This window comes from Alosa sapidissima, chromosome 22 (genome assembly GCF_018492685.1).
Source record: "Alosa sapidissima isolate fAloSap1 chromosome 22, fAloSap1.pri, whole genome shotgun sequence".
In the NCBI taxonomy this organism is placed as follows: Eukaryota; Metazoa; Chordata; class Actinopteri; order Clupeiformes; family Clupeidae; genus Alosa; species Alosa sapidissima.
In genome coordinates this window covers 23,039,689-23,060,507 of record NC_055978.1, presented here as the reverse complement: position 1 = coordinate 23,060,507, position 20,819 = coordinate 23,039,689, and the positions used below count along the sequence as shown (strand labels likewise).

At 42.8% G+C, this 20,819-nt stretch overlaps 3 protein-coding genes across 5 annotated transcripts in view; 1 reads left to right on the top strand and 2 right to left on the bottom strand.

Moving 5' to 3' along the window:
- Positions 1-1,566, bottom strand: part of cog5 (component of oligomeric golgi complex 5) — an 89,447-nt gene extending 87,881 nt beyond the window's left edge. Inside the window, exons 1-3 of the mRNA XM_042079251.1 lie at positions 1,497-1,566; positions 962-1,101; positions 669-726 (exon numbers count right to left, since the gene is read on the bottom strand). Of these exons, the coding sequence (XP_041935185.1) occupies positions 669-726; positions 962-1,101; positions 1,497-1,542 (244 nt within the window). The 5' untranslated portion in view covers positions 1,543-1,566. The remainder of the gene's footprint in view (positions 1-668; positions 727-961; positions 1,102-1,496) is intronic.
- Positions 1,567-1,761: 195 nt separating this feature from the next.
- Positions 1,762-10,456, top strand: dus4l (dihydrouridine synthase 4-like (S. cerevisiae)). Its single transcript, XM_042079338.1, is given in 12 exon segments — positions 1,762-2,070; positions 2,156-2,277; positions 2,363-2,480; positions 3,967-4,089; positions 4,527-4,765; positions 6,584-6,683; positions 6,781-6,881; positions 7,067-7,214; positions 7,655-7,790; positions 8,391-8,493; positions 8,647-8,747; positions 8,965-10,456. Coding segments are annotated over 12 exon segments (1,410 nt in total). The 5' UTR covers positions 1,762-1,987; the 3' UTR covers positions 9,001-10,456.
- An 81-nt stretch (positions 10,457-10,537) lies between these two features.
- The window catches only part of slco1c1 (solute carrier organic anion transporter family, member 1C1), a 31,909-nt gene continuing 21,627 nt past the window's right edge, over positions 10,538-20,819 (bottom strand). For all 3 annotated transcript variants that reach the window (XM_042079254.1, XM_042079255.1, XM_042079252.1), the window contains 10 exons: positions 20,292-20,438; positions 19,614-19,712; positions 18,723-18,956; positions 17,893-18,057; positions 17,255-17,450; positions 16,823-16,988; positions 15,705-15,874; positions 13,702-13,766; positions 13,416-13,533; positions 10,538-12,741 (listed from right to left, as the gene is read on the bottom strand). In XM_042079254.1, the coding sequence (XP_041935188.1) occupies positions 12,486-12,741; positions 13,416-13,533; positions 13,702-13,766; positions 15,705-15,874; positions 16,823-16,988; positions 17,255-17,450; positions 17,893-18,057; positions 18,723-18,956; positions 19,614-19,712; positions 20,292-20,438 (1,616 nt within the window). In that variant the 3' untranslated portion in view covers positions 10,538-12,485. The remainder of the gene's footprint in view (positions 12,742-13,415; positions 13,534-13,701; positions 13,767-15,704; positions 15,875-16,822; positions 16,989-17,254; positions 17,451-17,892; positions 18,058-18,722; positions 18,957-19,613; positions 19,713-20,291; positions 20,439-20,819) is intronic.

Here is a 20,819-nt window from a genome sequence, read left to right as displayed (position 1 = left end):
TATCATTTTGGTAGAAAAGGTGGAAAGCAAAAGGATCATTCTTTTTTGATTGTACCATTGAGACCTATGGTACAGCTATATTCTCCATGGCAATAACTGGAGATATTTCCGACACTCAGTATATAGTGTGCAGTCAACTGCAAGGATATTTCTAAGATGTAAATATGAAATTCCCTACAAATATTCATACATGCAAAAGTCCACATGAATGTGTTCATTGACTTGGTGTGGGACATACAAGAGGCCTCTCCACTGACAGCTCAATGTCACTGTGATCTGTTACTCAGTGGTGTAGATAGGCTTTACTCTTACTCAGAGCTGTACATACGGCTCTACTATTACTGTGACTACAGTGCCTCCTTCTGGCTCCTATGTGAAACTGTTTTTTTCAGGGTGCCAACTCTAATGGAAAATGAGCAGACATTTCCCTGACTTTCAAAGACTAAAAAGCTGAATTTCTATGACCTTTACTGTAAGAAAAAACATTTGCCTTTATTCTGAACAGACATAAACTGGTCACAGTATTACAACAAGTGTGTAAATGAATCCATGAAAGCGTGATACTACATGGGAAATTTAATCTAAAATGACTTGCCAATTAATTCACCTAGAATCAGGTCTGTGAGATGGTACACTCTTAAATTATAATGAAGCTATTCGCCTATTACCTTCCAGTGATTCAATGCCTGTTGCCTGAGCCAAAAGGTCCTCATGTCTAGCAACCACCTACCAAACAGAAGAAGGAATTCACATATCCTAAGCATTAGCAAGGCAAAATGACATACTACCAAACATTATGGCTTCTTTCTTCCATGAGTGTGACACAATCAAGATGCATGAAAACATGAGTTTTGTGGAGTCATCCTTTTACAATAATAATGTACATGTGGGGGGGGCAGATCTCAACGCCAGTGATATCAGGCGGTAACAGGTCGAATGAACAGCGCAGGTAGCATATTACCTGACAGTGCAACTCCTTGTCCAGCTGACTGATTCCCTCGGCCAGTTTAGCCAGTTGTTCGGCAATGACAGCATGGTGAATAGCTTGAGCTGTATACGTCTTCACATCAAAATCCTCCTTCAAGAAATCCGCGTAGCATTCTATAAAACGATAACATTGTTACCTTTTGCCTCAGACACAGGAAATAAGCAGCTTTGACAACTAAAGATACGGTAAGATCGTCACAAAGACAAAATAGTGATTGCACAAAACTTAATTTTATATTTGGAGAGCGTTAGGTTAGTTTACTAAACTTATTTAGGATCTAGTTTACTAAAGTTTGGAATCAGGCAGGGTACAAATTGAACAGCATCACTATCTTTTACCAAGCTTGCTAGCCAGCTCACTGTGACAGACTGTAACATCCTAACACCATGAATAATTAAGAAGATAATGGCTAAATGTTCGTCAGATACAACATGCACACGCATATGTTCAATTCAATAGTGAGAGGCATGTAATCCAACGACACAATAAATCCAAATAATCAAAATACCATCACTTAAAAGTGATTTCACAGCAGACTCCCCACTAGCTTCCATGTTTTCCACGTCGTCAGAATGACGTCAAATTGTCGCGACAAGACGTCGGTAATGTTTTTTTCCTTCCCTTGAGACTTTTTTCTTGTTTTCCAATTTTAATAGAATCTAATGCGAGAGTAAACGTCTCAAATGATGTAATATGTGAATTCAAAACAACTTTATAAGATTTAGTACTTTTACAAAAGACTAAAGGTCAAAGGTTAAGACACGCCCACTAAAGCAAAGCATGCTTCAGTATGGAGTGTGTTTTTAACTAGTCGTAGTTAAAACAATGTTATAACGTTAAGTTGGTCTTTCATGTTCCTTGTGCTTGAATTGATGTTGTCTTCACCCTATAAGATATCCGTGCAACTGACTCACTAGCCAACTATATGCTAGTGGATGAGACTGCTCATCGAATATGCTAAATGGATCTCGGTCTGTAACCTGGTGACGCTGTGGCAAAATGGATAGACCCACCAACATCATGGACATGTTTGAGACTGGAAAAGTCTTGAAAGTCTGTGCGCCTATGGTTCGTTATTCAAAGTAAGTTAAGCAAATAGCATCGATGCTTTTATTCTGGAGTGTCTTATCACGATACCGACAGTACCATCATTTATTTATATTACAGGTTAGCTTTCAGATGCCTGGTGAGGAAGTATGACTGTGATGTATGTTTCACTCCGATGATTGTGGCAGCAGATTTCATGCGCTCTGTGAAAGCCAGGGACAGTGAATTCACCACAAATAGGGGTAAGGCTGTTATGCTTTGTCGCTGATGTAACTTATGCAATGACAATACCGCAGGTAGTAAGTGTTTTTTCTTTCGGTTCTGCAGCTGATCGGCCCCTAATTGTGCAGTTCGCCGCCAAAGACGCCCAGACGCTGGCAGATGCTGCCTGTGTTGTTGCGCCTTTCTCTGATGGAGTGGACTTGAATTGTGGTTGTCCTCAGAGGTAATATATAACTTTATTTCCAGGATTCATTATGAAACTGGACAGAAAATATTGATATAAAATAGCCTTAATGCTGATGGGCAGAGCCAGCAGATGTGCTTGTAAGTGTTCAGGGATGGACTGGGACTAAAACAAAGGCCCTTGACTTTCTTCCTATTAGGCCCGCTACCATTCACGTGCACACACACATTAGCCATTAGCCACACATATCATGATACAGTCTCACAATACTATGCCAGTAAAAGTATCACATTAAAAAAAGTCATTCAGATTTTACAAAAATGATTATTATTTTGCCTCATGCCTTCATTCATATTAGTAGCTTAAACCAACAGGTACGTCAATACTATTATGGTAAATGGGGTCTATGAATAAATGACTTTGAGCGTCTGTTCATCTTTTTAGGACCAACAGACATTGCACATGCATACAAAGCCTACAACTTGGTCAGGTTAGTACATCTCATTAAGATGTGTATGGACCTCAGGTTTGCCAACTTTTGAAATCAGCCTGGAGTGAGATTTGATAACTGAGATTTGAGGAGTGAGATTTTAACATATTTTGATACGGACAATAACACTAAAGACTTGTCCCTCTTCTGTCTGATTCACGTCAACATTATCAAATGCATTATAGACCTACCACATTTCACTGCTTGACTAAATGAAAACATCCCAGCTAACATGACCAGGTGGGGCCCTCATTGGCTTTACTTGGGTTAGATGGGCTTCAACTGGGCATGGGCTCAGAGTGGGTTTTTCAGTGGGTTGATGCTGGGACCCACATGGGTAACGCAAAAGAATATTCATGGGCCAGATATGGGCTTACCAAAACAAAGGTACTGCATGTGTTTCACATCGGTAGCCCAAATGAATATACATGGGCAGAAGAAAATGCAAATTGTATCTGACAATGATCTGTATAGCATATGCTTACTTGCGTTAATGCACGGGTCTCGTTCAAAAATAGGCTACATTGAAGAAAGCAAAGATGAAAGATTAGTGTGAAAAAAGGCATGAGGTAGTGAAATATGGACAAAGCTGGACACTGACTAGGCTACTTGAACCAGAGCATTGAGCCAGACCTACAGTACGGCCATTGGAAGGATGGCCATTCTGGACTTTTCCAGAATGTTCCAGATTGCCAGTCCGCCCCTATAAGTGTGGCTACTTTTACAGGCGGGTCTTGTATGTGTCTTGCATCTGTTCTAATATGGGGCAGCCGTGGCCCACTGGTTAGCACTCTGGACTTGTAACCGGAGGGTTGCCGGTTCGAGCCCTGACCAGTGGGCCGTGGCTGAAGTGCCCTTGAGCAAGGCACCTAACCCCTCCGCTCACTGCGCCGGGATTAGTGTGTGCTTCACCTCACTGTGTGTTCACTGTGTGCTGTTTGTGTTTCACTAATTCACCGATTGGGTTAAATGCAGAGACCAAATTTCCCTCACGGGATCAAAAAAGTATATATACTTATACTTATGGTTTTGCAGATGGGCAATGTCAGAGGGTTATGGAGCCTGCCTGATCAACAAACCAGACATTGTGAAAGATATGGTGCGAAAAGTCCGAAACCAAATCGAAAACCCCAACTATGCGGTGTCCATTAAAATCAGGTGAGACTTTGCCATCCTAGCTGTTCAGATGTCATTTACAGTAAATTATATTCATCCTTTTAAGCTGTTAATTTTAACTGTTGTAATGTTTATATTCTGTAAGTCGCTTTGGACAAAAGCGTCCGCAAAACACTATAACTATAACTATGTCCTCCATCTTCCAGGTCTTACTGGAAGCTTACTGAAATAAACCTGAAAAGTAAAAGAGTACATCCTTCAGATTATCAGAAAATGCAGCCATTCTATTTTCTATTAATCTATTGTCATGCATGTGTACATTTATTCGTTCAGCAGATGATTTTATCCAATAGTACAATATAGTATGCACAGTTTCCATCTCCTAAGTGTGTTCTGGGTATCAAACCAATGACCCTGGTGTGCTTGGCATCTCGTTCTACCAGTTGGGTTACAGGGATTATTTTTCTTTATCTGTCTAGGATCCACAAAGACATAAGGAAGACCGTAGACCTGTGTCAGAAAGCAGAGTCGGCAGGGGTCTCATGGATCACCGTGCACGGACGGACATCTGATGAGCGCCACCAGCCTGTCCACTATGATGCCATAAAGACTATTAAGGACAGCCTGTCCATCCCAGTCATTGCCAATGGAGACATCAAGAGTCCACGGGATGTGGAGTCGATTCATCAGCTAACTGGAGTTGATGGTGAACACATACGTTTTTTTTATTTTTTTATTTATAGTTCACAGGGCCATTCACCTTGTTCTGATACCAGAAAACTGTGGAATAGAGGGTACTGACAAAGATCCTTGATCACTACTCGCTTTAACCCTCTCTGGTACTGATGTGTCAGTTAGTCCAGTTGATGCTAGACAAATGTGCATGTTTTCTGTGTTGTGAATTGTTTGTACTGTATATATATTACTTTTTGTATTTATATTTTTAGGAGTGATGGCTGCCCGGGGGTTGCTGGCCAATCCGGCTATGTTTGCAGGGTATGAGGAAACGCCACTGGAGTGCATCTGGGACTGGGTGGACATTGCTCTTGAGCATGGGACTCCATTTACCTGCTTCCACCATCACCTCATCTACATGCTGGAGCGGATTACCTCCCAGCCTGAGAGGAAAGTGTTCAACACCCTCTCGAGTACCTCAGCAGTTATTGACTACCTGAACAATACTTATGGCTCATCATAAACTAGGAGAAAATGACTTAAGAGGCTTTATTTTCACTTTGCTTTATTTTTTCATCCTGAACTGTTTTAAAATTAATAATTTTATTAAAATGTTACATGTACAAATGTGTAGTGCAGTGTATTTTTGCAAAATTCTGCCTGTGTGCCTTGTAAGAGTTCACTTTATCTTCAACCCATGTAACTTAAGGTGATATGTGGTTTGGTGGGTTTTATACAGTCCATAGCTTTAACATGAATGGGTTGTGTGTCCTGTACTTGGACAGAACAAATGGATGCAACAAGTTCAAATATAAACAACATAAAAGAGAAATGTGTCAGTTGACTGAGACAAAACAGTCTGAGACAATATATATATATATATATATAACACACACACACACCTGTGGGTAAGATCTTGCAAATCGTTTCATCATCCAGTCTAAAGTGACACAATTTGACCACTTGGCAACGTATACAAAGTGACGTTTTATGGAATGGTGAAACAGGAAGTGGTGAAAAACGGAATGCAAACCTCTGACTCAACTTTCATACAGTTCTCATCAGAGCCTATCCATCAGAGTAGCAAACAGTCACGTCTTTATCCAGCCACTATTAGCCACTTAAGTAAGTATAGAAGTCTATCTAAAATATTGTTAATATACAAGCAAATTAGTTGGGGGGTGATAACGACATTTTCGCAGTATCGACTGCTTGCTAAGTTAACACGTTAGCTGGCTAATTTACCAGGAAGGAACGTAACGTAAAATGTTCAACGTTTAGATTACAGCATTTTAGTATTAGAATAAAGACGTTGTAGTCATTGTCTGTAGAAATAATTTCGTTAGCCTAATCGTGAACTGTTTCGTTATGTACTGTCCGACCTACTAAGTTCATGTGCAAGGATGACTTGGATTCGCAGAGTAACATTAGCTAGCGTAACGCATGTCAACAGTGTTGAGAGGTTGACCCTGATGCCTTGCTTGTTTCTCATTCTTAGATTAAATTTGATTAGAGATTAGAGATCATAGTCTATGCCTCATTCTTTGAAGCGGGAATGTCATTTTACGTTATGACATTGATATTTTTTAATTTGCCTTGATCTTTGTTTGGGAAAAGTGTGTGGTAAGAAGATTATCTCTGTTACAACAAGCCATTCATTGCTTCAAGAAAGAGGTTTAGGTTACCTCTGCTCATTTTAGCATGTGTTCTTAAAGTAGCCTACAAAAAGTACCCGACATGAAATCCACCTCTGTAACCAAAAATACGTCACTACGTTATTGGGTGGTGGTCTTTTTCTTCTTTCGTAGATAGTATTAGTAGAAGTATAACGTCTATATTGTGGTGTTCTTGCTTTGTACAGACTAACAAATGACTCTGCAGTGGACTGCAGTTGCCACCTTCCTATATGTGGAGATTGGGATCCTTCTTCTCCTCTGCATTCCTTTCATCTCTGCTACAAGGTATGAAGGGGACATTTTAGATCTACACACAATTTATCTACTGGCATATTATAACAAATACATATTTAAGAAATACTCAATGTCTTTTCTCCTGCAGATGGCAAAGCATTTTCAAGCTAAACATATGGAACAAACTCTCACCTTTCTGGAACAAAGGCTTCCTCACCATGATCATAGTCCTCATCGTACTCTTTCTAGGTCTGTATTCTGAAAGTGAAATGGTAGTTGTTGATTCATTTTGAAAATGGGATTACGTACAAAGTCATAAACAGATAACCTGCGTGAAATGAGCAGTGTTGCTTTGCTGTTTAGGATTATGAATATGAACATGAAAATGTTGATGTATGATGATGATTAATGTGTAATCTCATCGTTATGCACAGATGCTGTGAGAGAGGTAAAGAAGTACTCTGGCACAGAGCCCGGTAAAGATGCCAAACTGAACCCCAACATGTACGACCACATGCACATGAAGCTGTTCAGAGCCCAGAGGAACCTCTACATCTCTGGCTTCTCACTCTTCCTCTGGCTGTAAGTTTTCCATGTGCATGACCACAAACCAATGCTTTGTTTGTCCACTCATGCAGAAAGTCATCTTTGGCTCTTCTGACATACAGTACGTACACTTCTCAAACAAATATACACATAGGATATTTATATGCCATGGGTTAAGATGTGTGAGACACAAACTGTTACATGATGAGAAGATCCTGTTTAAAAGCACCACCTGAGTCAAGTGCACTAACTGGATCTCTGTAGCGCTTACGTTTGTTTAATTAGATGCTGTCCTGAGAAGTTGTTATCCAGTCTAGTCTAATTTCTGCCAATGAACATGTTGCTCCAGGAGCACTGAAGAGATCGGTAAATTGATCGACTCTTGAGCTCACACGAACAACCTTGGAACGAATCTTGGATTCTACCTTTAATGGAATGGCTGGGTTTCATGTGACCTGTGTCTTCTACCATCGCAGAGTCATGAGGCGTGTCATCACCCTGATCAACCAGCTGGCCACAGCCAAAAACACCACCGGAGCACTGCAGACCCAGGCGGAGAGTGCCAACCAGGCCGCGAAGAAATACATGGAGGATAACGAGCTCCTGAAGCAGGTCAGTGGTCCAGGAGGATGCGGTGGAAGGAACCAGATGTGAAAGCTGTAGCCACAGGTTTCCATTTGGTACAGCACCCACCCAGATAAGCTGAACGGGGTTGTTGAATATAATAAGCTGTTTATCTGTTGAAATACTGAAAAATAATAGTATTTTGATATGATGTCAAGGAAGAATGGTTAACACATTTTATATACTAAAAGACTAAAAGTGAAATTAGACCAACTAAGAATAGCTAGGTTTCCATCCAACTCATTCACATATTTCAAGCAGATGTATGGAAATTCTGCTCAACAGGAAATGTGAGTCTGTGCACATTTCTATGCAAATTCTAAATAAGGGCGGAGTTGAATAGAGCTTGAGTTCAAAAACACGAAAGTGTGAGCACTAAAGATTTGATGCTAATTAACCAGGCAAAGCGGGAGTTAATTCACCCCCCACTAGCAAATGAAATTCTTATTCAACTGGAAAGATTTAATAGAAATTTCAAGCATTTCCAAATTCCCTATTCTAATGGTAAAAATGTGCATCAAAACGTTCGATGGAAACCAAGCTAATGACACCAGGAAGTTTGCTTAAAGAAAGTTGTTTGATCTCCAGGCTCTGGAGGAGGGAAAGGGAGACCAGGCAACTGCTGAGGGAAATGAACTGTTGAGAAAAGAGCTGAAGAAACTGAAGGAGGAACTGGCGACCTCAGAGGATGGTGAGTCAATGCCAGCCTTCCACATTAAACCTATTGTTCATGTATGGTCATGATACGTTTGTGTATGAGCCATGACCACTGACCACCATCATCACTGCGTAGGACAGGGTGAAAGTGATGATCAGACACAAGCACTTGTCCCTCTGTCCACAGATCTAAAGAAGTCTCAGTCTGAGGTGGAGGCCATGAAGAGACAAAGTGAAGGCCTGACCAACGAGTACGACCGCCTGCTATTGGATCACCAGGAACTGCAGGTATGGCTCGAACCAACACTCTACCCAACAGATAGTTTTCATGATGGAAATTCATTAGCCAAGACCATTAATAAATGAAATAAAAAGGAAGGGGGGGTTAATTCTGCTATATGCACAGAAATTGTTATACACAGCAGTTCATATTTCAAAATTCACACTTTTTCAAAATGAGTTTAAAAGGAGTAATACTTTTTTTGTTGTTTGGTCCTCTCTACAGAACCAAATTGCCAGTGGAGATAAGAAGGACGACTAGGATTTTTCAATGTTGTATAATATTACTCCAAAACACCAGTGAACTCGCTGTGCACCAGCACCTGTTTTCTCTTTTAGCCTATATCAGAGCACTGCATGCAACCAAAAATGTGACGACACCCTCACCATGCAGGCAGTAGTGTGAACCATGCATGTTGTTTTCGCCAGGTTTGACTAGGTATCAGTGCACATATCAAGATGTGTTTACTATATGCCATGTGTGAGGAACTGGCACATATTGTTTACGCCATCTGGGCTTACACCAACGGACTCCTTTTTTGATCTACCCATTGGCAGTTGATTATGACTTAAGTAGTCAGACATTTACAAGACAACAAATTGACAAAACCTTTTATCACTTGTATTTTGAAGTGATGGTACAGTTTATAATCTGGTCAAAGAACCCAAATCATTTGAAGCCAAATCTAGTGTCAGCTCAAGCCTAATGTCAGTGGCTTCACTACATGCGAGAAGCCAATCAGCACCACTGTGTATTGTTTGGTGCGGGAGGGATGTGTTTTAGGGGTGCAAAAACCATGCTGTCTTATGCTGTTATGCTGTCTGTTCTCTGACCATATTCAGGGACTTCCTTCCTTTTTCAGAGATGATGTAGAATGTCATGGTGACAAAGAAAATAATGATTTGAGGTTGATTGTACCGATGTTTTTTTTTTTCACTCTTAAGTCTTACTGTAAGTGCTCCATCCAGGCATCGTTTGTTGTGTGTTATAGCCCTGTTTATTGCACTCTTAAGTCTTAAGTGCTCCATCCAGGCATCGTTTGTTGTTTGTTATAGCCCTGTTTATTGTTTATTGCACGTGTTCTTTTAATATTAAGTTAACGTTCTTGTGATTTTCCTTATTTTAAAAGTCACTGTGTTCATGTGTTGTTAACGAGTGGGCACATTGCATATTTGACACAGTCTCACATTAGAGCAGCTCAAAGAAGAAGCTATTCATCAGACACTGAGCGCATTTACTGTGTGGTTATCAGTGCTCATGGAGTTTGACCTCATCTGTGTCAGCAGTGTAGATGGTAGGTGGATGCCACTGATGTCAGAGTAGAGTACCGTTTTTTTCCCCTCTGTTCCACAGTTTCCACCTCTCTGTTGCACAGCTTAGGAGAGTGTGCCGTGCAGTTGTTCGTTGTGCCAGTGGCATGTTTTAGAGGCGGTTCATCTGTAGACATTTCAGATTTAATTCATAATTAACTGTGATCGACGTTTGCCCTCTAGAAGAATGTGAAATGGACTTTACCCGGACTGAAACCCTCCAAGCCTCATGGGTATAGTAGGCATACTGTTGGTAATGAGCATGCTGACCACAGTGGGAATGCAAACAGGGAACTAGCCTCCCAAGATAAAGTGCCTTTATGACAACTGTAAAGGATTCACATTGTGCTGTATTATTTGCTATTTTATGAACTCCACTGTTATTAAAAAAATATTTCACATAAAAATAAGTGCTCCGTTTTTAGTCTTTGTTTGGATTTGTACACAAGCAACAAGAGCCTTCTGCAAAAAGAAGAGCAGATCAGAGCTCAATATAATAAACGCTTTATTTGTGCATCATGTACATTCACAGGATGTTCACAATTGTACAATTTGTACAAAAATAAATGAGCAAATAAAACTATGTACATTCTAATTTTTAAAGCAAGTAATAAATGCCGTTCATTTTAATTGCTCCACAAGTCAGAAAGACTCAAAAGATCCTTGGTTCATACTGGTAAACTTCAAGTGGCGAAAAATATCAACAGCAGTTCCCAAAGATCTGCTATGCCAAAGAACTTTTTAACAATGAAAAAAATCGAAAAAAAAAACAAAAATCTCTATACAGCTATATATAAAAGTATGATTATTTGTAATTTTCTGGAACAAGTGATTGACCAACCTGAGAGTAGACTGTTGATTTTTCTTTTCTTTTTGGCACATGAGCACATGTGCGACCAAACACAAATACAAACACATACATCCTAGTACACTCACACACACACACACTGAACACCAGAGATGATAATACACTTGTGCACCTTTGAAGGCAAATAAGTATCTTTGTGCACACGTCCACACTGTTATACCTCACTGCAATTGTCAGGGAAGGAAAAAAGTCCATAGAATAGAGCACTTCTCTGATGGCAGCACAGCAGTCTTAAAAGACAATATATTTCATACAAACATTTAAAAAAACTGCAATGGCAAATGATTGCGAAGAAATCTTCAACATTGTTACTCCACATTTGTTCAGAGTCAAGGCCTACCTGTTATCAGCGCACAGTGCAGAGGTCGACTTCTTAGGCATTTGATGAAACTATATATGTACTATAGTTGTATAAGAAGTAATGATCTGACTAAGATTTGTTATTATGCATAGTCCGTGCTCTGAGATCATAATGTAGTGCTTCATTAGAAATATGTTGTGACCCAACACTGCCCCCGTGTGGACACCATCAGTCTTGCAGCGAAATGTCCTTTCTGTGTGGCTGCCTTGGGGAAAAAAGTGCTCGCTCTCTCTTTCTCTGTCTACTGATCGCTGAGATGAATGACTGATTGCTTGTTGACTCTGACTACTTCACACAAATGTCTCTCCTGCTGGAATGAAAACAAACGGGCAGCCAGGCAGGAACCACAGCCCGGAGGAAACCAGGAGTGGTTTTCAAAGTGAAGGGTGGATAGGACTGCGCGTTCTACACACACACACACACACACACACAAACTTTCCTAGCGCTGAGAGCACTGATCGGAGGCGTCCATTCACCCATTGTTTCACATTCAGGCCCTGATTGAGAGACATGAAAGGGTGGTCGCGACATCTTAGATCAACATGGCTATTCTGAGGATGCCTGTGTACAAGACCCCCCAGCACTGTTTGTTGATCAGCTTTTGAACGTCTTGGCCAACGTACACATCCCCACAATAGTTAGGCCTTAACTTCACCTGACCCATTTCCATTCATAGTCTTGTAATGTATGATCCCCTGCCAAACTTCACTCACAATGGCAGCATATTGTGTTCTGGTTTCTAGAAAAATACAGACAAAACCCTTAATTCTTACTAGTGTATATTATAAAAAGATTGTTTATACAATTGACCATTGACAAAAACATATAATATATATTATATTGTTCATAAAATTTAGTACCAAAAAACAAACAAACCAAAAAAAACCTGAAATCAACATTCATTGCTACATTTTCAAAACAGCATGGACATTCATGAGTTTTCTTTTCATCTTTGTTAAAAAAAATGGATGGCCTCTTTCACAACACCTACATGGATCCAGTACAAATATATAAGTGAGTATGCAACTGTATGGGTTGCAGTTTTTCTTTTTTGCTGTGTGAAATCTGTTGGATGAAGCCCAAGATTCCCTGTTCTGCTGGCCTGCGGTCGGTGTGATCTGGGAAGGTGTGAGGCTGAAAGGGCAGAGCAGGGTGCTGTGGGGAGTTGGGGGGGGAGAGAGACGGGGGGGGGGGGGTGTTGGGCGACTCACAGGCGCGTCTCCCGCTCCGGGTAGCAGTCCGAGTTCCGTGGGGACTGGTCGCTGCTGGCCGCCCCGGCGGTCTCCTCCTTCCTGAGGGCCTCCAGCTCGTCGGCGGCGGCCGCTACCGCACCGGCTGCGTTGCCGTTGGTCATCGGTCCGCGCTCCTGCCGCCGCACGTGCCGCCGGAGCACCACGAAGCCCCAGATGCAGAGCAGGAAGGAGACGGCACGCAGGCCCAGTGTCAGGCCCAGGTAGGCGGTCCTGCAAGTGGGACAGGTGACGAGGGTGAAGGAACGGAGCAGCAGGCAGCAGCAGGATGCCCAGAGGTCCAGTCACAAAACCACAGCACAGAGGTGGGAGAATTCAGATCAATATCAATCACATGAGGCGCACACTGTGCAGTCAAGATTAGCAAACAAACTTGGCAAATGGCTTGTTTCTTTAGCATACATCCACAGGATTTACAGCAGTTGTTGCTGCAATGAAATTCAATTAGAGGTTCAAAGCCATGGGCTTCTGAGGAAAGTCCCACCATGAATGTCCCTCCTCACACACTGAGCCCATTAATTTTAGTGACAGACATATAACCCACATCCACTCCAATTATGACCCAGATTGTTGATTACACGGTGCTGGAGAACGCATTTCACTTTATCTTTCACTAAGTTACATTTCTTTCAGTAATTATGTCCTGTTTCTGGAACCTTTTGCCTTCCTACACCTTCTTCTAGAAGCATAGGCTATCAGCTAATACATTTCATTACTTTCAAGCAATGAATGCTAAATGTCATCATCAGTAAAACTAAACAAAAATAGTAAACAGCAATGACATTTGATTGAATGTATTTCTAAAACAAAGAAATATGTTACTAACTTGTAGGTATACTACAGTAATTGAGATGAATTGCTTTGAGGTGAATGGGTGTGTTGTGTACCTGTATGCTGCGGTGTCATAGATCCTGCACGCTCCTCGCCCCCCACAGCTCGTCTGGCCCCATTTCAGGCAGGTGGTGTCAATTATGGCCCCAAAGTATATAGGTGCCGGGATGCCAGCTGCAAGACGAGGAGGCCTCATTTTACACAACCTACAGCTTCTGACAATTGTATAGAATTTCTGCAGATTCCATGTGATTATGCAAAACATAAAACATTTTTGTTTTGTTAAAGGTGTTTTTATTTGTTAGGGGGGGGGGGGGGTTGCAGGAAATGTAATCAACTCACCCAGGGTTCTTGTGGCCAGTGTGTGGAACCCCAATGCTAACGATTTCAGCTGTGGCTTGATGCACCTACAACGAACAAAAACAGGACGCGTGAGCAACCAAAGATAAGTGCAGAAATGTCTCCTATTTCAGTACAGAGGCACTGAGTTGAAGTAAGTCAATCATCAGTGAGGCAGAAGAGTTTCTCTGTCCTCCTATCCTAATATCTACACTCGGCAGCTCAAGCTCACGCCTCGCCGTGTCACCGTGACGATGAAGAGGAGACTCATTGTCATGCACAGCGGTGCGCGGCAGTCAGTACACTATCACACATCTTTCAGAGAGCGCTCATCTGCTGGGGCTGAGGGATGGGAGAGGGGAGGGGAGAGGAGGGGCGAGCCGGCCGGGGGTCAGCGTTTCTCTCGGAAGGTGGGCAAGCTCTGCCCCTTGGTGTCCACTCTGCTTTGCATTGAATGCAAATGAGTGTGCGAGGTGCCATACGTGCGCGCGCACACACAAACACACACACACACACACACACACATACACACACACACACACACATACACACACACACACCACATAAAGAATGCAATAACTCTGGCTCCTTTTAGCCTCTGCCCTCTCTGATGACAATGGACACCAGTGGAATGCTCCTCTTGAGAGAAACAGGTGGTGTTTCCCCCCCCCCCCCTGAACAAAGTGCATCTCGTCTCTGGGGAAAGACCCACACACGTGAACAGATGAGCCCAAAGACAGATAGATGGGCGCTGACGCTGGCCTTGTAGGTAACCTAATTTGAGGCGAGCGGAGGCGACGCATTCCTTCCCGGTCAGCTGATTGGGCTTTGAGAAAAGCTGATGGATTCGAGCACGCTCCAAGTCTCCTTGCAGCAGGGGGGGGGAAATAACCCACACAAACCCTAAGCCATGAGGTGAGTGAAGCAATGTGTGTCTCGCTGTGGCTGAGTCCCAGTGTGGGACCTTTTGAACCAGCCAATGGCAGGCCGCGTGGGGCGCCGTGCAAGTCAGCAAGTCTCTCGGCCCAAAATGAGTAACGTCAGCCCTGGCTGAAGCATGACCTTCCCTCCCTCAACGAGGCATGCGACGGCGGAGATATTGACAACGACCATGACGGGGGAGCGGCATGACGGAAGAAAAAAAAAATCATATTAACAAAACTGGGTTGTTGCCCTCGTTGCTTGTTTATGTCTGTAGCAGATGGGGAGGGAGACAAAGTACTGAGGGAAAGACACAAGACCTCTTCATCCCAAATCTACTCTGCACCAGTACGGTGCTGTTTAAAGGAAAATAATTCAATAACCCCCCCCCCCCCCCCCCCCCCCCCAAACCCTTTGGAGAGAAAAAAAACCTGGCCCCCATGTGATTTGGGCATACTCTGAAAGTTTGTTCTTGTTGAGAATAAATGGTAGTCAATTCAATCTGGCACACATGACTACTGACCTATGGCAGGTTGACACATGCACTGAGTAGGCCCTGAGGCAAGGGTGGTGGGGACGAGGTCTGAATATGGTCATTGTCCATCATCCTGACTCTTCTTACGTGAGGATTTAACAATTCACACCAAAGTTAACATGGGGAATAGGGACATAATCATAATCAGAGCATGGGCGTCTTTCCCTTTAAGAACCTCAAAAAGGACCTTAGACTCTTATTGCACATCTCTACTATCTGCTCTTTGCTCCTTCTCAGATTGACTAAATATAGTACTTTGTGTTTTCTGTCAGAAGCTACGTGCTTGCTAGAGGGTGTCCTCACTTAACCCTTAAAGGAGTACCGTCACACCGGTGTGACAGGAATGTTGGGAAATTAACATTCTAAAGAATATCTGGGTTCATTGAATTCAACATAGAATTTTAGAACCTTCAATTGTTGCGGAACTTAGAATGTTCAAAAACCTACACCTTTAAGGGTTAATGAGGCTTGATTTAAGTGAGAGCATCCGCTTTATCTAAATGGCTAAATGTAACTGTAAAAATGGACGTCCTGAAGACGAGAGCAGGACCTGATGAGGAGCATGTATCCTGGCGTGCCACCCAGTGAGATGATGAAGGAGGTGACTACGGACAGGGCCAGGAAGTAGGGAAAGATGCGGTCACAGGCATTCCGATTTGGACAGAGGCCCACTCGAGCTGTCATATTCCCCATGGTAACACAGCTGCACTGGTCAAACATCTGAGAGATGGCAAGAAAGAAAGAAAGCAAGAAAGAAGAAGAGAAAGAAAGAAAGGAAGGAAGGAATAAAGAAAGACATATAAAGAGTCACTATAAATAATTGGAGGGAGGAAACACTGTCACCGTATTGAGTACATTCTATGGTGCTTGTTCAAAAACAAGTCCACAATATATACTGCCAAGGATTCTAGAATTAAAGTAATCCGTCACATACACAACTCCAGCCACAAAAGCCCCATTATGCCTGGGGAAGAAAGAATCTTGGGTCACGGGGAAGCTGCATTAAACGCAACACTCACCTGACCATAATAATCACGGCTGTGACTGGAGTCTAACATTGGATGAGTAAGACTGAGTAAGGCTTTCACTGCTAATATGCCTTAGGACTGTGTGTGTGTATGTGTGTGTGTGTGTGTGTGTATGTGTGTGTGTGTGTGTGTGTGTGTGTGGGTGTGGGTGTGGGTGTATGTGGGTGGGGGGTGGGCAGCGATGAGAGTGCATAGAGAAGAAAAGGGAACAGAGGGAAGTATAGGGAGGGGTGTGAGACAAGGGAATGTTTGAATGCTGTGTGAAGAAACTAGGAAACAACATCAGCCCTAGGAAGGAGCACTATCCGAAAGAGCACAACTGTCTCTCATGGACCTCTTATTGCTGCAGTTTCACTTAAAGAATCTGAATTGCAACCTGTGACGTGCGCCCTTGTCTTTTCATGGTCAAAGCAGATAAAAGTCCTGTCATCCACTGATTGAGTTGTGAGTGTCTGCTTTGGCATGTGTACTGTATCTGTGAAACATAAGTATTTGACATGTACAGCCACATCTTAATCGCTTATGTGTGTGTGTGTGTGTGTGTGTGTGTGTGTGTGTGTGTGTGTGTGTGCGTGCGTGTGTGGGTGTGTGCGTGCGCATGTGTGTCCATGTACCCATGCCCATGTAAACACACACTCACTGTGCTCTTCCCGGAGCCGCTAGACGAGTGGCAGCCGGCCAGACAGGGAGAGATGTACGTGATCCCGTTCTCCCCACACACGGGATCCCAGTCCTTCCCCGAGCACTGGCAGCCACTGTTGCACTCTACATACAGTGCACTCTCATGATAAGAGAGGCCCTCCACACTTCAAAGAACACACACACACACACACACACACACAAACAGAACATTACTTGTGTGTGACTCGCCCTGCATTTCCCTGTCTGCTCATCTGTGATAACGATGAAATTCCAATCAATATTGAATTAAATCTGTCTTCTTCAATTTGTTGAATTACATTTGTCTTCATTCAGGAAAGGTATTTCATATTATACAGACATGCTGTGAAATGATGCAATCGGGGCGAGATACAATCACATTTTTGGCTGAAATGCTGCCTTGAGGTCCTACCCTTGGTATGAGACGGTTATGCCGGCTACTTTGGAGTTCTCGCAGCCCATGGCCAGGAAGAAGAGGGACAGGAAGTAGCCCAACAAAGACGTTCCCAGCGCAAATTTGGCCGCTCCCATGATGCTCAGCTTGAACTTCTTCATGACCACGCCTCCCGAGAACATTCCCAAAGCGACGGCGGGGATGTTTATGATGCCTGGGGAGCCAGCAGGAACATGTGAAAAAATGTCTCTCACCCAACCACCATTCAAGCCAAAGCCAAACCCATCCCTGCAACACTGTAATGAGGTTGAGCACGCAGATGGACTATTTTTTCAACAGCAAAAGTGGATGATGGTCCATTGGCTGTCCATTAGTAGCCAATTCAAGCATACCTTTTATGTGGCAATTCCAATAGAGCTTCAACATTTGATATTCTCTTTCCTATGCAATGAAGGCTGGCCTCATGCCATGCTTTAGTAATTCATCAAATAAAAGTCTTGAATAAAAATGAGAAAGACATACAGAAAAAAGAGAGAGCTGCCAGCTGCTATAAGCTGCTGGCAGATACTGGATGAAACTATAGGCTTGTGCCTAACCTTAATGTATTGATTTAACTTCAGTAGAGAGGACTGTTTATATTCGTGAGTAATACATACCCATCAAAAAGTTGGCAGTAGAGGCGGACTGTCCATAATGCTGTTCTATGTATTTAGGCTTGTATGTGACCATGCCAATGAGGGAGTTGAACTGGATAATGGTCACACAGAGATACAAAAAGTACACAGGATTTCCAAGAAGAGACTTTAATGTTGGCACAAAGTCTGAAAAAAACAAAAAAAACACACACACACACACACTGTTAGTTCTTATAGAATTAGGCTACTGCCAAACTCTCTTTCCAAAACTTTAGAACACTATATGAAACAAACAAGCTCTTTCATTCTATTTTTGTGACACATTTAACAAGCACAGCACAGAAGTGCAAAAACAATGTTACATGCTTAGAATGTTATATTTAGATGGACAATAACATAATACATTTAACATGTTCAAATTCAAATTCAAATCTCAGTTCTCTTTTCTAGCGTCTGCCCAGCAGAACATGTTCTCTATCTGCCCCTGCTTAGCTGACTGCAGTGACCTCAGTGACATCAGTTTTTATTAGCTGAATGCTCCTGATTTAGCGAATTACCAGGCTTGCTTACAGCATGGGATCCGTGGTGAATGTGGGGCAGAAGCACTGAGAACCCTGGATACTATTCTTCCACACAAATACATACTGTATAGAACACAGGTGCAAAACCTAGCGACATCATCCACAATCGACACATCAGTGAGTCGTAGTCAGTTTTTTTTTCTCTGCAGTTATTCCTACATCGATCTTCCTTCATCATAATATAATGATGCCTGATTGGTGGCCTATTTAGTAGAAGCAAGGAGACCTTCGACTGACTCTTGACCAGGTAGCCAAGGTCCACCGATTTACCTTTGGCCATCTCTAGACAGCTGGCGGGTTCGTCTGCCTGGTACTTGTGCTCCTTGATGGAGTTGGTGTGCTCGGAGGGGCTCTTTTCCAACGGTTTGCCCACGGGCATGGGCAGCGACTTGGGCAGGAACCAGAACGGGATGGCCGAGAGCAGAGTGATGAGCCCTGCGATGAGGTACCCCAGCCACCAGGCCCCCACCCAGCGCGCGTCCCCCGGTGCTATGGTAATGCTCTCTGGAGAAGAGACAGACATGGCTGTCAGTGCACTCTCACTGCTACCATGCATAACATGCAGGCGCTTCACTAGCAACATGTTAAACAAGTAGCATTAGATTAAATGGCGGAATCGGAAATTGAGAGTCTTAGATCCGAGCATTACAATCAACTGCTGCATCTAGAGGGGAAATTAATCTTGCTTCTGAAGAAGATAATCACATCAAGTGAGAAGATGGGGTTTCAGAAAATGACATTTAACTAGGATCAGAGTGTTCCGAGCTCTCTCTCTCTCTGGCCAAGTCTGTGAATGGAATATGCCATATCTGAAGTGACATGTTCAGTTAAGGCAGGGGATCAGAGCGCCTCCACACGTGATGATTTGCTTGATCCAAACTTAGTTAGAGCAAACTGGGAGTAAAATTCTTCCCAGGAGAAACACACAAAAGAAACACACACAAAAAAACTTCTAGGAATACCTTGAGGTATGGCGGGTTGTAAACCTCACAACCCTGATCTCCAGGAATTGTGGGTGTACTATGTAGTCTGAATATCTAAGAACAGAGTTGAATGCCCTGACTGTGCTGTCTAGACAGGGGGCTTGCCATGAGTATTTTGAGATGGTTGCCAATGCTGCAGACCGGTCTTTCACATTACCATGGCGGGTATCTCACTCACCCATGTTGACAAATCCAATGTCCACATATATCTTGGCACACAAAGCTCCCAGCAAGTAACCAAACACGGGACCAATGACCGATATCGTCTGGACGCAACCTGACACAAGGGACACAAACAGCGATTGCTTTGACACGTGAATGGGCTCGCTGCCAAACAGCAAAAAAGAAAAGGAATATTACAGGAGTGTTTGTGACATCATAAATCAAATGACTTATATCTAAAATAACATACACAATACCACATAATCCCTCTGAAGGACTTCATGGTCAATTAATCATGAAAGGGACTAACACCTATGACAAATCTAGTGTTAAACTCTCTTTACTAAATGATTAATCAAGAGCTGAGAGTAAGTAAGGACACTTATTTTGAAGTAGGACTGATTTGCTTCTTTTTCTTCAGTAAGAAAACCTGTAGATGCATGTTTGCACATAGTTCACAGTTGCCCTTAGTTTTCTCTGTGAGATCTCTACAGCATGTCAAACAGAGCTGTAGTGGACCTTAAAGTGGCCTTTTTCGTCCCCTATGCATGTATACAGCTTTGGTGAACTCAGTAACGCAGACACTGCAGCAGTTGTCAATCTCTTGTTGCTTTGTTGTTCATGCTAAGTGAACAATCCCACCAAGTAGCATGTTGCACATATAATATGGATATATACATAAAACAAGCCTCACCAATGTAGAATGCTGCATTTTCTTCCAAAGCATGATCATCTATGTATGAGATTCCAAGAGGCTGAACGGGAGTCTCCCCTATTCCGCGTAATACATTCCCCAGAAAAACATAAATCCACATGGACAGACTGGATTCTCGATCACAGCCTAGAATTCACATAAAGGGAAAAAGGATAAAATAGAGTCTGCAAATCACTGGCAGACACTGACTGTAAATTCATTTTGATATTTGTGAACATTTCTTTGTCTGTGTGTGTGTGTGTGTGTGTGTGTGTGTTTGTGTGTGTCTGCATGCATACGTGCATGCACATGCAATGTGCCGGTGTGTGTGTCTGTGTGTGTGTCTGGGTGAGTGTGTGTGTGTGTGTGTGTGTGTGTGTGTGTGTGTGTGTGTGTGTGTGTGTGTGTGTGTGTGTGTGCTTGTCTGACATTTGGATTCAGTGACATTCATGCCTCGCCCCAATCTGATTACACTGTATTCAATCAGCCCCCATCTGCATACTGGAATTTGGTGGCTTACATATTGAC